Source organism: Phyllobates terribilis, unplaced genomic scaffold (genome assembly GCF_046119375.1).
Source record: "Phyllobates terribilis strain yellow unplaced genomic scaffold, ASM4611937v1 Scaffold_2__4_contigs__length_985480577, whole genome shotgun sequence".
NCBI lineage: Eukaryota > Metazoa > Chordata > Amphibia > Anura > Dendrobatidae > Phyllobates > Phyllobates terribilis.
Genome location: NW_027362762.1, coordinates 323,700,089 through 323,717,694, shown reverse-complemented (window position 1 = coordinate 323,717,694; position 17,606 = coordinate 323,700,089). Strand labels below are relative to the sequence as shown.

General features: G+C 45.3%; 1 protein-coding gene across 1 annotated transcript in view; it reads right to left on the bottom strand.

Moving 5' to 3' along the window:
- The window catches only part of CUL4A (cullin 4A), a 92,926-nt gene that overhangs the window by 15,704 nt on the left and 59,616 nt on the right, over positions 1-17,606 (bottom strand). Inside the window, exons 15-17 of the mRNA XM_073664406.1 lie at positions 14,355-14,440; positions 5,058-5,165; positions 2,600-2,713 (exon numbers count right to left, since the gene is read on the bottom strand). Coding sequence (XP_073520507.1) covers positions 2,600-2,713; positions 5,058-5,165; positions 14,355-14,440 — 308 coding nt within the window. The remainder of the gene's footprint in view (positions 1-2,599; positions 2,714-5,057; positions 5,166-14,354; positions 14,441-17,606) is intronic.

Below are 17,606 nucleotides of genomic sequence, written 5' to 3'. Positions count from 1 at the left end.
ATCTAATCTATGTGTGATGCTCTATTCTTTCTGTTCTAAATTGTCAGGTACCGGTGTATGCCGCTGCTGAATTGCCGGCTTTTCATGTAATACATTCTACATTATTCTTAGCCATCCAGCTTGTCATCCTTCAGAGACACTGCAGAGCGCAGGCATTATGGGAACTTCCGATTCCGGTATTCGATATTCTAAAAGTATCGGAACTCAGATACCGCGAATATCGGTCGATACCCGATATTTCAGTATCGGAATGCTCAACACTACTCATAAGCCGTCTATATGGGCAAGCAGAGCATAGATAAAATACTCGACACTCCATGAAGTAAGTGATTTAGATTATTTTTATCCAATTCAAAAAAATAGTAATGTTTCAGTCCCCTCTTGGGACCTTCATGTGATCTAAGTGTAGAAAAATCTAAACAGCGCAATGGTAAGAGTGACCTCCGTCACTGTATGTGTGGCACCATGTGACCAATGATGACAAGTGGAAGGGATACAAGTATACAATTTATACAGTAAATTACTATTTTTTTTTTACTTTACAGGTTTGGACACTTGTGCTTGGCCAACAGTTATCCCACCCGTATGGCTGGAATAGTAATTAAAGGGAATATGTCACCTGTTTTTTGCTACAACCTTCTGAGAGCAGCATGATGTAGAGGCAAAGACCTGGATTCTAGCGATGTGTCATATACTGGGCTGTATGTTGTCATTTTGATAAAATCACTGTTTTGTCTGCTGCAGATCTAGCATGCTGAGCCCTGTATAACCCAACCCACACCAGTGATTGACAGCTTTCTGTGCACACTGTGCATAGGCAGAAAGTTTCCAGGGAGGGGGTGGGGTTATACAGAACTCATGAATATGGAGGAGTACATGGCAGCAGGTTTACTAGTCCTCCAGTGATAATCTCCTGCTGATAAAACAGTGATTTTATTAAAACTACAGCAAGCAGTCCAGTAAGTAACACATCACTGGAATCAATGTCTCTGTCTTTACACTACACTACTCTCAGATTAGGCATCAAAAACCTGTTGACAGGTTCCCTTTAAGTAAGGACTTTGACCACTCACACTCTCAGCGACAATCATTAGATGTATAATGTTGGCAGCACATTTCAGGAAGCTTATTTGTTAGTTGCACCACCCCTTCTAACACAAATGTATTTGGAGACAACTAAGCTTGAGAAACTTGTTTGACCAACCCGGTGACTACGCAGTTGTTAAAGCAAGATCAGTATCATATTACATGGCTTTTGCGGTGAATGCAGACCTTACTATAAACTGAGCATCTTTATTAAAAAACAAAAATAAAACTTCCCCTCAACAAGAGACAACAAAAAAAACAGTGCAGCAAAAATGCCAGGAGTATAGCAAATGCTGAGTGCGCTCTAAGCGAGCACGGAAACATCTTATCAGGAGGAAGGGTCAGTGTTTAGATACGCAAGACTTTGGCCTCCTAGAAGGCAGCTAAAAGCAGCTGTAGATGTCATACTAGTGTAAATGGACACCAATCAGGACAGTGTATTATACATCAATGCAGATATTTTTGTCTGTACCCCTATAGACTGTAAGCTTTTGTGAGTAGAGATGTACCTCCTCTAATTTGAATGTGTGACTCTAATGTGCGCTATTGTTTGTACTAGTACCTCTGAATTGTAAAGCCCTGCGGAATATGTTGGCGCTATATAAATAAAATGATTATTGTTGTAATGGGGTTTGTATTCAGCAGTCTCCATCTATTAGAGTGCCTGCAGAATGGCGTGTTCAGTAAAGTTTCTCACTGAGCTTGCCTGACGGCTGTAGCCTTTTTTTCTGTAAACAGATAATTTTTATTAAGAAAATTACACAATAACGTTTTTATAAAGAGAGATCAGTAGAACAAAGATTTTCAATGTTACTTGGTATCATTATTTATTATTATTATGCATAAAATACAATAAAGTTGCCGGCTGTAGCCTTTCTCTGCGTTCCTAAGTAATATTTTACATTGATCGAGGACAAAATCAAATATGAATTTGGTCATGAATCAGCTTAGAATATCTTTCAGAAAAAGAGAGAGAGTTTGAAAGCTCACTAATGGATTTCACTGTTGGCTCATTCCGCAGTCAGCTATGTACTATGGTACGTAATGGCTGCAGAAGCCAATTGGTCCAACATTTTTAATGACATCCTATTTCAAAAATGGTTTACAGATGAAAATCAGCAATGGTCAACAACAACATAGGCATCTTTGTCATACGAAAATAGGGGCAAGAGCGTCTCTGAAACTATTCATTGCGGCTGGCTCTGACCCTAGTTCTTGTTCTCCCGTGTGCCTTCAATAGAATATGACCCTGATCTCTTGTTGTTGGGCATTTTATAGATGCCCTGACAAAAAAAGATTGCTAGTAATAGAATCTGATTTAGTTTCCTTTTGAATCAATGGATATAATTTTGAATATGCTTAAAGCACCTGTCCCATAACATGTAGAAAGGCATAGCCAAAACTAATAATATTACAATGTAGTCTAAATGATCAGATAATAAAGAAGTTAGACAAGTAACCGGTAGATCCTGATAATAAAGCACATGACATGAAGCAGACACCGGGCACTTACTTGTTTAAACTCTGCTTTTAAAACGGCGTGCCCCAGTGTTGACTGCCACTGTAGCCTTCTGCCACTGTGCTTACCAAGGTAAAAAGTCTTAAAAATTTCCTGAAGTTTCACCATCTCAAAGGAAAAAAGAAACAGAAGAATTAGGAATTGAAACGGTAATGTTTACAGCAACAATGAGATATATTTATAGGACTATAAACCAAAGCAACCAAGGCCACGTCCACAAAAGAGAAAGGCTGTGTGGGTAGTAATCACATCTAGAATGTGAAGGTTTTATAAATACCCCACTGACTTGCAAGAATGGAAAAAAAAATCTCTGGATTTTGTCTGCATTAATGTGCAGAATCTGTGACTTAAAGTGACAGCTGAAACATGCTGCCCTGTCAGTGGGCAGCCTGGATCTGATAGAAAGACCGTTATGTTTGCCCAAAATAGCAGCTAGGCACAACATGTCAGTTCATCATATTCTGGCTGACCATTCTCTTACAGTACGTATGAACAGCTGCAGCGTTTTAGAGAAAAAGCCGCGCTGTAGATTATTGGGACAGGTGGGTTATTCCTGTCCACTGCCTACGTGAGAGTATAGAAAGATCCCTTTCAATTCAAGGCAGCAGGAGAAGAGAAGCCGCTTTTAAAGTTTGTTTGTCTCTGAAAAGCCGCAGCGTTTCAGAGTGGATCATACAGTCAGTGCCTGATACATGCTGCCCAGAATTAGGCAGAATGTTATCAGGTGTCAGGTTCTCTTTAACCCCAACTGAATCCAGTGTATGGAGCAGACTCCGCTCAGTTACACAGCCCACATCTGCCTCTAAAGGCAAACGCCAAAATTGCATATTTTCACTGCAACCCCTCAAAAAAAAAAATGCTATAAGAAGCATTCAAAATGTCATCTATAGCCCAAATTGATCATCAGCTTGCTAAGTAAAAGACAAATCCTCATACAGCTCCGGCAATGGAAAAATGAAAACATTGTGTCTCTTAGTAACACAAAACTATTTATTTTTTTTTAAACAAATTTTTTTTCACCACTTTATAAAAAAAACAAAAAACCCCCCACAAACTTTATGCGTTTCATATAGTCATAATCATAATGATCTGAAGGATTATGTTTCCAGGTCACTTTTACCATGCAATGAAAAGCGTAAAAAGAAACCCTAAAAAATAAAAATCAATTTTGGATTTTATTTTATCGTTTTCACATCACTTTTGATTTTTTTCCCGTTTTTCAGTACATTATGTGGTAAAAAGAAATAGTAATCTTCAATGATGGCACTCATCCTGCAAAAAAGCACCAGGCCTATATATGGCTATGTCAAAATAAAAAACGCTATGGCTCATGGAAAATAGGGCGGAAAAAATGAATATGCAAAAACAAAAAAAATCAACAGGTTCGGAGGGGGTTAAAATTGTTTTTTAAGGCCTTTTATGTCAGAAAAATAAAAAATGATTCGTCTTTGCACTATATAGTTTGTAAGTTGACAAAACTACCCACACACCTCTCTTACACCAGTGAACCTAAATAATTTAACCCATGGATGTGTCCTGTAAGGCGCATCCATGGACTAAATTAATAATACTAATGGTATTAAGTCAAGTGATTCCTGTCATTCATTGAACCACAAGGTTAACATGATGCGTGCTATATAGATCAGGCACCAGCACCATGATGATCTAGCATCTATTTGTATTGACTCAGCCCTGCTGCTATCTTAATGAATGGTGGCATGGTGCGTGTAAGTGGGTCATGTGTACACCACCCCGTCTAGTCTGTCTCAGGCCTGTAGAAGAATAAAGCCTTTGGAACAGTTCAGTAATTGTATACTCCATACAAAGATGTATAGGCTGTACTGTGCATAACTCATACTAGAAAATTCTATGGTTCTCTGTTTTAGATACAAATAACATATAAAAAAAGGAACACCTCTTTAAAGGGAATCAGTCACCAGCGTTCTACCACCTAATCGGAGAGCAGCACAATAAACAGACAAAGACCCTAATTCCGGAGATGTGTCACTTACTGGGCTGCTTGTTGTAGTTTTGATATAATCACTATTTTATCAGGAGGGAGATTATTCCTAGAGGACTATTAAACCTGCTGCCACGTAGTGCTACACTACCTGCTCCATGTAGTGGGCTATGTATAATTCCGCCCACAACACCAATTGGCAGCTTTCTGCCTATGCACAGTACACAAAGCTGCAAATTAGTGGTGTGTGTGGGGTTATCCAGAGCTCAGCAGTCAGAGAACTGCTAGATCTAAGGAGATAAAAACTGCCGCAAAAAGCCCAGTAAGTGATAAATCTCTGGAATCAGGGTCTCTGCCCCTACATCATGCTGCTTTCAGATGGGGTAGCAAATACCCGGTGACAGATATTCCCTTTAACCTTACATATGATAACACTATATACCACAAGACAAAAAAAATACTTAGAATGGTAAAATATTCGAGCTTGCCTACCTCTGTTGGTAAGTGGACCTCCATTGGTGTATAGGTAGGCCAATAACCCATTGTCAGTATATTGACCGTCAAGTCTATATTGCCGGGGTCGCTATGGTTCTGCATAAACTGTATAAAAAATATCAGATAGTTTATCAAAGATATTATTGATACATTTCTTATACTTGCTACGTAATATTTAGCACTATGAAGACTTAATTGCTCTAAAAGGTTCCCAAACACCAAGCGAAGCTGCACAAAGTACACAATCGCAAGCAAAGACTCAGCAGCATGTCAAAGGTTTCCAGGCAGCAGAAGATTTCATTTTACACCACATATACTAAAAATAAGCCGAATGTGCAAACAAAGGAACCAACAAATATTATACAGATAATGGATTTCACCAAACATAGTTAACAGAGGGGCTCCATTATAGAAAAAAAAAATCAGAACAAAACAATTATGAATATTACAAAACAGAACCTGGCATAAAATACAACATGCTATAGTAAAACTGAGACAAGGGCATGAGGGTCTGAGATGATGGAGATTGGACAGTCATGTCCGCGCTAAGGCTATAGATTCAGATGCAGTGCTGAGTCGCTGGCAATGACACCTCCTACATAACCTGCTGCGTGCAGTTCTGGACTATCAAGTAGATTTCTGATAATCCAGCACGGTCTTATTTTTGCCACATTCTGGATTAAACAGGTGCCAGTTCAATGGAATCAGTGAAAATTAATCTAACCTTTATTTTAGCCCATATTAAAATTGATACAGAAAAAAAACATTGCAATGTACCAAGTTACCAGATTACAACCATAGTCAACTTTTCCATGATTATCAAGAAAATATCTATACCACAAATGAATCTAAGTAGAAAGGGTCTGTTCACATTGACCTTTTCCTTAATGTTGAGATGTGCTGTGTTTTTCTTACAGGAACTCCAACTGAACCCATTATAAATTACCGTATTTTTCGGACTATAAGATGCACTTTTACTCTGTCGCCTCATTGGGGGACACAGGACCATGGGTGTTATGCTGCTATCCACTAGGAGGTGACACTATGCATAATCTGAAAAAGATTAACCGTGGCTCCTCCTCTGCAGTATACACCCCTTGACGGCGTCAGCCTTCTCCAGTTTTTGCTTAGTGTCGCATAAGGAGGCACACCTAAAACTTTTACTTTGTTTTCTCCGACGGGATTACAGATGAAGAACAGCGGGTCTCCTGCGAGACTCCCGGCATGGCTCCTTCCTCTGCCCCTATTAAGGGGTGCACAGTTGAAGTTGAGATGGCTATTCCCCATGTCGCTCCTTCCCCAGCCCCTCGGGTGCTGGTTCGAAGTCGAGACCCGCCCCTCCTTCCCCAATTCCTTTTGGATTCTGGGTTGAGGTCGAGGCGAGGATAAAGCCCCCTGATGGTGACAGCAGCACCCTCCCTAATCCCCCTCTGGGGGCATTAGGTTAGACGCCTCAGGTAGGGCCTGTACAGGCAGAACTCTGCAGCTCCCAGTAGCTAGCACACTGCAGCTGAATCCAGGGACCCCAGCCCCGCTGCAGGCTCCTGTCGGGGTCAGGGGGAGTGCAGGCAGGCATGCACAACACAGGCACAGGCCTCCCTGCGCCCTGTCTCTGCGGCAGCACCAGCTATATGGTGCCTCAGGGGGACTCCTCACAGGGCCCCCCCTTCCGCTTATACCCCCACCGCTATCCTGCCTTCAAATCCGGGGGGGTCCGGTTCAGATCCGGCCCCCTCCCGGACTTCCACGCTGGCCTGGAGCCCCTTGGGCATCAGGCTTCTAATTTAGACCGCGGCTCCGGCCTAGCCGAAGCCGTCCCCCCCTCTCCGCCCCCGGCCCGCCCCCCAGATGACAAATATGACACTCTACAGTGTCATAGAAGGGGTGGATCCAGACTGAAAGGGCACGATTTCACAGCAAACTGCCGCCCTTTTTCAGCTCTCCGCCCCCCTTCTTCCTCAAACGTTTACTCCGGCGGCCATTATCTGCTGCAGGAAAAAGATTAACCCTGCAGCTACCGGTCGGCAGATACAGACCAGGCCTGCCAGTCTCCGGGTGGCAGGGGACTGTGGATCTTCGGCACTAGACCTAGAGGCACACTGGTGGGGTAAGATCAAAGCTGGAGTTCCTCCTTGGCTGTGAATCCATTATTTCTCATAAGATCCTCTGCACTCTGCATAGCCACCCCTGTGCACTATGCAGGACTCAGGTCCAAGAGAACAAGGCAGGCCTGCTATTATGCACTCTGTACAGCCTGCAGTAATACTCTCCCCAGTGGCAGCAGGTACCTGCACTACCAGGACTGCATCCAGACTACTGTGCCAGAGCCCCAAGAAGCCCCTACCAATGCTTCGGGTCTAATGCCACGCAGGAATGGGTCACTCAGATGTCACTATCTATGACACAGAGTCTATAGATTACCTAACCTCCACAATGCTTCAAGCTCTGCAGCGTCATGCCTCGGCTATGAATGCTAACCAGCAAAGGGAGAGCTCGACTCAGGGACATGACGACCTGGGCACTTCCACGTCTAGGTCAGGACGCAAGCGGACCCACAGGTCACGCTCATCTGCGTCATCTCATAGCACACGGTCATCCCCTTCTAGGGAGAGACACCGTAATTCCAGGTCATTTAGACCATCCCCTACCAGGGACAGACAATGCAGATCTCCGCAGCGATCCCCGACCAGAGAAGGCCTCCGCCCCACCAGCAGAAGACGCCTTAGCGATACACAGGATTCGGAAGACATCTGTGATTCTGACTCTGACAAGGAAACTGAAGGGTCCCTGATCCCAATCCCCCCTAGCAATACAGCGCTAGTTGAGGGTGTAATCTCGCCCATCCATCGGGTGCTGGACATTTCTGATCCGCCCCCGGACGCACCAGAACATTTCCGTTGAAGGAGCTCTGAAGCCGCCTAAGATCTCTTTGACCACCCAGAGTTTAAATCGATCCTTAAATCGCAAATATCTGGAGGCACAGTACCCCTTCCCACAGGAGGTCACCAAGGAATGGACAGATCCACCCAAAGGGGATCCCTCAGTCTCTAGGCTAGCACCACAGTCACTCCTTTCAATGCCTGGTAGCTCAACCCTCAGGGATACAGCAGACGGGCAGGTGGAACGCAAGGCTCGCTCAATCTTCGAGGCCGCAGGGGCCTCCCTGGCTCCCGCGTTCGCTTCAGTTTGGGCTGCCAAGGTCATCCAGGCTTAGCCCCAAAAATTTACAAGCTGGCCTCCAAGCATCTGCTCCTGAGCTATTGGACCAAGCGGTTCAAATAGCAGTTGTAGCAGATTACATGCTTCATGCAGCTCTGCATTCAGCAAGGGGTGCAGCGGGGATAGCATCAAACGCCATCACGATTCGGCGTATCCTCTGGCTGCGGGAATGGAAACAGACGCAGCCTCAAGGAAGTCCCTCACGCACCTCCCGTACCTCAGTGGTCGACTTTTTGGCGAACAGTTGGACATGATGATATCCAACGACACCGGGGGTATGAGTACTCTCTCCCCCAACTGAAACCCAAAAGCACTTACAGGAAGCGTAACCAAACTCGATTCCGATCCTTTTGGAACTCTTCGGACTGGTCCGTCTCGCGTCCAGCACAAAATAGCAACCGCGTCCCACGCAGAGACATCTCGCGGTCGACGCAAAAGTCGGACAAGACCAAGCAGTCAAAAGCAGGCCAAAGTCCAAAGGAGGAAAATCTCAGACTTCCTCCTCATCATGACTCACGGACTCCGGAAGACACCTCACCTGTAGGCGGCCGACTTTTGCTCTTTCATCAAGTCTGGCTGCCTATTACAGAAGACAGGTGGGTCAGGGAACTAGTGTCTTCGGGATACAAGATAGAGTTCACTTCCAACCCACTAAACAGACTCTCTCTTTCTGTTTCCCCAAAGCCGCCATGCAAGGCTCGTGCCTTCTGCCAAGCGGTCTCCTCGCTTCTTCAAGCAGGAGTCATAGTACCGGTCCCCACGGCCGAGCGCTTCCGAGGGTTCTACTCGAATCTATTCGTAATCCCCAAGAAAGGAGGAGGCGTACGGCCCATACTGGACCTAAAACAGCTCAACAAATATGTACGGCTACCTCACTTCCGCATGGAGTCCCTTCGGTTCATCATTGCGTCCATGGAGAAGGGAGAATTTCTCGCCTCCATAGACATACAAGACACATACCTGCATATACCAATTGCACCCGCCCATCTGAGATTTCTCAGGTTCGCAATCAACCAGGACCACTAACAGTTAGTGGCTCTCCCGTTCGGACTCGCCGCGGCCCCCAGAGGGTTTACCAAGGTCATGGCAGCCACCATGGACGTCCTGCACTCCAGAGGCATAGTAGTCGTCCCATACCTGGACGATCTCCTTATCAAGGCTCCTACTTTCAAGGACTACGAACTCAGCGTCTCAATCACAATCGACACTCTGAGTCGCCTGGGCTGGTTAGTCAACCTACAAAGGTCATCACCAACCCCGAGTCAGTCTCTGATCTTCCTGGGAATGCTATTCAACACCTTCAGGGGTCTAGTGCTCCTTCCCAAGGACAAGGCACTGCCTCTCCGTCTAGGAGTTCGCACCCTCCTCAGCAAACCCCCTCGATCTCTCCGGTTTGCCATGAGAGTCCTCGACAGGATGATGGCGGCAACAGAAGCGGTCCCATTTGCCCAGCTTCACCTCAGGCCTCTCCAACTACCCATCCTCAAGTCATGGGACAGGAACCCCTTTTTCTCTCGATAGGGAGTTCCAGCTGACGTTGTCAACCAGGAAGTCCCTGCACTGGTGGCTCAAGCCAACCTCACTAACAAAGGGGAAATCCTTTCTCACGGGTCAATGGAAGGTTCTGACCACCGACGCGAGCCTGACGGGTTGGGGTGCGGTGCACTTACACCACAGAGCACAGGGCAAGTGGTCCCCAGCAGAAGTGACCATGCCCATCAACATCTTGGAAATTCGTGCCATCCTCCTGGCGTTGAGAGCCTTCCATCACTTACTGGCAGCCTCTCACATCAGAGTACAGTCGGACAATGCCACAGCTGTGGCATATGTGAATCACCATGGGGGGACCCGCAGTGCCCAGGCGATGAGAGAAGTGACACACATTCTCCACTGGGCCGAAGACACAGGTTTGGTTCTCTCTGCGGTCCACATTCTGGGTGTGGACAACTGGGAAGCAGACTTCCTCAGCCAGCAATCAATGGGTTCGGGAGAGCGGTCTCTCCATCCCAAAGTTTTTCGCCCGATCTGCCATCGCTGGGGGACTCCGGACGTGGACCTAATGGCATCCCACTTCAATACCAAGGTCTCCAACTTCATGAGCCAGAACACACGACCCGCAGGCGCTAGGAGCGGACGCCCAGGTTCAGGACTGGACCCAGTTCCAGCTCCTGTACATTTTTTCCCAACTCTCCCCCTTATATCCAGAGTGGTGAGGAAGATCAAGCAAGAGGGAGTTCCATCCATCCTAATTGCACCGGACTGGCCCAGACGTACATGGTACGCCGACATCATACATCCTCTGGCGTCTCCCCGACCGCCCAGATCTTCGGTCACAAGGCCCGTTCTACCACCAGAACTCAGGGGCCCTCAATTTGACGGTGTGGCCATTGAGACTTGGGTTCTAACCCAGTCAGGGTTCTCGCTGCACGTCATTGCAAACATGATTAGGGCACGGAAGCCAACCTCTGCTAAGATTTCTTACCGTACCTGGAAAGCCTTCTTTACCTGGTGCGAATCTCGTGGCCAGACCCCATTCCCTTATTCCCTCCCCAGGGTACTTGGGTTTCTCCAATCGGGTCTGGAGGCCAGACTGTCCCTGGCCTCCCTTAAGAGCCAGGTGTCAGCTCTCTCAGTGCTTTTTCTGAAGTGCATTGCTAACAAGCCGCAAGTAAGGACATTTCTTCAGAGGGTTTCCCGATTGGTTCCCCCCTACAGACGACCACTAGAAACGTGGGACCTCAACCTGGTGCTGACAACATTGCAGGAAACACCTTTGAACCCCTTAGTGAAGTCCCACTCCACCTTCTAACCCAGAAAGTGGTTTTCCTAGTGGCAATCACCTCGCTACGCAGGGTGTCTGAACTGACAGCACTATCCTGCAGGCAGTCCTTCCTGTTTTTTTTACCAGGACAAGGTAGTTCTCTGTAGGTTCCATCCTTCCTTCTGAAGGTTGTGTCCAACTTCCACCTCAATGAGGTTTTTCACTGCCATCCCTCTGTCCGGTCCCGGTTCATAGAGTGCAGAAGGCTCTGCATACGCTTGACCTTGTCAGGGCATTGCGTATCTATGTGTCTAGGACTGTGCCCTTCCGGAAGTCTGTTTCTCTTTTCCTTCTACTGGAAGGCGGCCGCAAGGGTCTGCCAGCTTCCAAAGCTACCCTTGCCAGGTGGATCAAATCCACCATACAAGAGGCCTACCGCCTCAAAAATTCTCCTCTTCCAGCTGGTATTACGGCACACTCTACTCGTGCGGTAGGGGCCTCCTGGGCCATTCGGCACCAGGCTTCGGCACAACAAGTGTGCAAGGCAGCCACCTGGACTAGCCTACACACGTTTACCACACACTACAGAGTTCATATCCAGTCCTCAGCAGATGTGAGATGGGTTCTGCAGGCGACGGTGCCTCAAATGTAGGGGCCTGTCTACACAATATTCGTCCATTGCTTCCCACCCAGGGACTGCTTTGGGACGTCCCATGGTCCTGTGTCCCCCAATGAGGCGACAGAGTAAAGGAGATTTTTGGGTACCCACCGTAAAATCTCTTTCTCTTAGCCTCTAATTGGGGGACACAGCTCCCACCCTGTTGCCCGTTCTGGGCCGTTGTTATGTTGAGTTCTCATATTGTCCTTGTTTGAGCTCGTACATAGTTGCCTTCTTATAGGCATGATTATGTTATCCATGTTACGCTCCTCTTACTGCTTTTGCACAAAACTGGAGAAGGCAGACGCCGTTCAGGGGTGTATACTGCAGAGGAGGAGCCACGGTTAATCTTTTTCAGATTATGCATAGTGTCGCTTCCTAGTGGACAGAAGCATAACACCCATGGTCCTGTGTCCCCCAATTAGAAGCTAAGAGAAAGAGATTTTACGGTGAGTACATAAAAATCTCCTTTTTCCTCCAAAATTTTGGAGGAAAATGGGGGGTGATTCTTATAGTCCAATGTACATAAATATTGTGGCTATGAGTGGTGGGGGATGTGGGGGAAGCGACAGCGGCTGAGTAGCGTGGCACAGGAGGCAGCAGCCACCTGCTGTAGCCTACACTGTGCCTGCTACTAAAGACAACGAATATTCACTGCTCCCCACGCACATGGGTGTGGGGAGCAGTGAATATTCATTTTCCTTAATAGCCGGCACACTGTGCCTTCAGCGTGGCCACCCTCATCCCTGTATGTATGGCCCCCCCCTCATCCTGGTATGCTTGGCACCCTTCATTCCTGTATGTATGGCCTCCTCATCCTCAAATGCTTGGCACCCCTGATCCCCGTCACGCTGCACAGAAAGAAAATAAACACTCATACTCAGCTCCAGCGCTGTGTCCCGCTCTGTGCCGGAATAGTCACTGCTCCCCACGCTGGGACTGCGTGCATGGGGAGCAGTGACCATTCATTCTCCCTAATAACGGCCACACACTGTACCCATAGCGCGGCTCCTGCTGCGCTCGGCTGTCAGTGTGCCCGCTAGTAAAGTCCATGAATATTCACGGACTTTAACAGCGGGCACGCTGACAGCCGAGCGCTGCAGGAGCCTGCTGCGGCTACAGTGTGTGTGCGTCATTAGGGAGAATGAACGGTCAATGTTTCGCCATGCGCGGCTCAGTGAGAACCCTGTTGGCAACAGAGCGGGAAACAGCGCTGGAGGTGAGTATGATTGTTTATTTTTTTCTGTGCAGCGTGATGGGGATCACGGGGTGCCAAGCATACCAGGATGAGGGGGGCCATACATACAGGGATAAAGGGTGCCATACATACCAGGAAGAGGGGGGCCATACATACAGGGATGAGGGGGACCATGCACACAAGGATGAGGAGGGCCATACATACAGGGATGAGGCATGAGGAGGGCCATACATATACATACAGGGATGAAGGGGACATACATACCAGGGATGAAGGTGACATACATACCAGGGATGAAGGGGACATACATACCAGGGATGAAGGGGACATACATACCAGGGATGAAGGGGACATACATACCAGGGATGAAGGGGGCCATACATACCAAAATGAAGGGGGGCCATACATACAGGGATGAAGAGTGCCATACATACCAGAGGAATGAAGGTATCATACATACCAGGAAGAGGGATTAAGGTGCCATAGATACCAGGATAGATGTGAGGGGGCCCATAAATACCAGGATGAAGGGTGCCATACATACCAGGAAGAAGGTTAAGGGGGTAATGAATACCAGGATTGTGGATTGGGGTGCCATGCATATCAGGATGGGGATGAGGGCCACGTATAACAGGAAGGAGGGGGCCATATATACCAGGATCGGGGATACTAACAGAATTGGGAGACATTACCCCTATACCAGTGTCAACAGCAGACCGCCTCCCCCTTAACAGGGCATCATGACCACATTTTTTGCTTACATTTTTTTTCTATTTTCCTCCTCTAAAACCTAGGTGCGTCTTATGGTCTGGTGAGTCTTATAGTCCGAAAAATACGGTAACTGGATCTAATGGATGTGTTGCGGTCTGCTTGAAGACAAACTGACCTATCATAGCCGTTATGGCTTAGATAAAGCGGATCTGTCTCCAGATTTCACAAAGTAAACAGCTTAAATGATTAAATCTTGTTGACCCAATGAGGTTGGTGTACTTACTTTGGAAATGCACTCCTTTGAAGGTTTCCTTGTCTACCATCAAAACGCTTATTTTTAGATCAGGATAATACAGCCATTTGGATATGGATTTTCAAAGTAAGTACAGCAGCCTCATCAGATCTAAGAGATCTATCTAATAATGTGTGCAGTTTATATTGTGAAATCTGATTAAAGAATGAAGCTAGAGAGTACAGACCCTCAAAAAAAAAGACATACATGACATACAATGAAACACACACAGAGACTGAAGACGGATTCCACCGATTTTCAATTGGGTCCGTCTTCAGTCTCAAGTAGAGCTGGGATTGCTTCACACCTGGAGTCTCCATGGTTAAAACTGACATTTCTCTATGACATATCAAAAGTTTTCTAAAAGTGTAGTTAGACGTTAGGTTTATATGCAGTTCACTGATTTTTCTGAAAAAGGCTTTAAAAAAAAAAAAAAAAAAGACAAGATGATTTACCTGCTTGAATTGAACCATTACATCTTTTGACAGCTCCATGTCTTTAAACATTCCCTCCAATTTACTGGTGAACGCTGCACCGCACTCTACAATTAGCAAAACAAGAAGTCAGACTAGAACAGGGGGAAATACAATTTTCAAGATCAAATTGGATTTAAAAGGGGTCATCCTATAAATATGGTTTTTAATGTAATGGGGTGGTTGAAAGCCCTTTATGAATATCTATCTTTAAGCCCTAACTAACTTTAGTAATTTGCTTTATTATGAAATTTCATACTATTCTCCCTATATAGCTAACCACTTTATCTGTGCTTTTTTTTATTATTTTATTTACTGTTATGTCTTGTTTGAGGGGAGTCTCAAAAGGGACACCACAGCAAATGGCCCAGCAGTCACTTATCCCTTTAATCACCCCGCCTGGAACAGACAGTCTTCAGGGGGCAGCACTGCGGTCACCTAACACAGCTTTGTCACTGCCATCTTTTGATGATGTCTTGTTTCAGGGGGAAGATGGAGAAGTGACAAAATCTTCAATGTCTGCTGCCACAATCCCTGCTTCTATCACCACTATCTCTTTCCCTCAAATGAGACGTCATCAGGGGGTGGCGATAGAAGCAAGGTGAATTACAGCGGCCATTAAAAATGAGGGTGGCAGCCACCAGTTCTCTACCACCCCAATGAAACAGGGCAGCATCAGGGAACGGCAGCGAAAAAGTTGTGAGCGCCGCCCCATGATGAGGTCCTGTTTCAGGGGGTAATAGAAGCTGCGGAGTCTTGTTTAATAACCATTTTAAATGTATTACTACTAGTTTACCCTTGTCAATCACATTGCAAGGTTTGGATTTTAGGGTTCAGACAATTAAGGGAAATTTACATTGAAAGATAATTGTGAACGAACTTCATTAAAAATGATTGTTTCACGATTATCTGGCCGTGTATACAGTTTACTGATCTCTGGCAGGAAATCAGCTGCGTCAAATCTGCAGGTTTTGCTACGTTTTTTCAGCATTTTTTTCACTGTCCTTCTGTTTCTACTTATGCATGTACATAAAGTTCTGTGAAAAAAAAAGCTCATTCTATTTTGCATCAAAAACGCTGAAAAAAATTTACCAACTTTTTTCAGCGTTTTTTTTCACCACCCATTACTTCCTATTGGTGAAAAAAACACTGAAAGAAGTGACATGCTCTATTTTCCAAAAACTCAACCAAGGCAAAAAATACGCAGTAAAAAAAAACACAACATGTGGGAACAGAGAATTTTGGTTTCTCATAGACTTTGCTGGTACTGAAAAAAAGCAGCTGAAAATGTGCATAAAAATCTGTAGCAAAATACGCTGAAAAACACAACGTGTGAGAACACAGCCTAAGATTCACAGTGAAGTTTCACTCTGGAGCCACTTTTTAAAATCTATTAGAGAAATATGAAATAATCCCCACCACTCCCTATAACCTATACTAAAACACTGTTCTGTTATTTTCCCACAGAATAATCCATTCTTTCTGAAATTGTGACTGTATAGAACCCTGTCAGCAGCCAGCAGCTTTGGTAACTACATATTTTATAATGCCTTGCCAGAAAATTTGATAGTGGGCATTGGAGTACAGCCGTATGACTCCTACCAGGCCATAGTTACAGTTAGGTCCAGAAATATTTGGACAGTGACAAGTTTTGGCATTTCAGCTGTTTGTCAAAACATATTCAAGATACAGTTATACAATCAATATGGGCTTAAAGTGCAGAATCTCAACTCTAATTTGAGGGCATTCACATCCTAATTGGAGTAGAGGTGTCACGGGTTTACCGCGACATTGAGAGGCCAGAAGACCGCTGTGTCTGATTCCACATACTCCTGCACTGATCAGAAGCACTTCACCATCATAATAAATGGTGCAGATTTCTGCTAACAGCACAGGGGTTAAATCTATTCCGCTACAGGGCAGTGGGAAGAGCGAGGCTAAGTGCCAGAATTGGCACATCCTATGGATGCGCCATTTCTGTGGCTGACGGCTGGTGTTTCTAGCCTGGCAGGGGGCCAATATTCATGGCACCCTTCCTGGGCTATTAATATCAGCCCCCAGCGGTCTGCCTAGCCTTTGCTAGCTATTAAAATAGGGGGGACCCCACGTCATTTTTTTTGAGGGGGTCCCCCATTTTAATAGCTAGTAAAGGCTAGGTATTCAGCTGGGGGCTGATATTAGTAGCCTGGGAAGCTCCGTGGGTATTACCCCCTTCCCAGGCTTCAAACATCTGCCCCAGCTGTCTGTTTAACCTCCGCTAGAGACTAAAATTACGGGGAACCCCACGCCAATTTTTTTTTTTTTATAAACCCTTTATTTTAACACTAAATGACAAGTACAGTAATAAACACTATCACTGTACTCCTTATATATGTGACTGACATGTTTCTATGTATCTAATCTATGTGTGAAGCTCTATGCTTTCTGTTCTAAATTGTCGGGTACCGCTGCTGAATTGCCGGCCGGCTTTTTTAAAGAGACGGTGCATGAAAACACTATTATTTTTTTAAATAAATCCTTTAACACTAAATGACAAGTACAGTAAGCAACACTGTCACTGTACTTCATATATATGTGATTGACATGTTTCTATCTATCTAATCTATGTGTGATGCTCTATTCTTTCTGTTCTAAATTGTCGGGTACCGGTGAATGCCGCTGATGAATTGCCGGCTTTTCATGTAATACATTCTACATTATTCTTAGTTGTTTTCCTTCATGTAGAATTAACCTACAAGGAAAGAAAGGGTTTATTTTCATTCCGATATTTGTGTCGCATTGACTTGCATTGGTTTCCGGTATCGGAATCGGCGATATCCGATATTTTTTGGGTATCGGTCCGATCCAATCCGATCCGATATTTCCCGATATCGGAAGGTATCGCTCAACACTAATTATAACTCATTTACACAGTCATTTCCAAGGAGCGTGTTGCTTTTATTTGTTTATCTTTTAATTAACTAATTCTACTAAACAAAATGCCTCTATCGCATCTATTTGGTATTTTAAACATAGAAAAAGCAATTCTCAGACAACTTTTTAAATGTGATCTAAAGCTAAAATTGCATAATAAAAAGGAAGATGTAGCAGCTTTAGTAAGTCTCACTGAATAGACACAAATATCAAACACTGACAGTCTCTTCCAACGGGTGTGAACAGTGCACACTAAGAGTAGCCACCTCCATATATAACGAACATATAGAGTTGCACTTTGTCATGGCTGCTGGGCACACA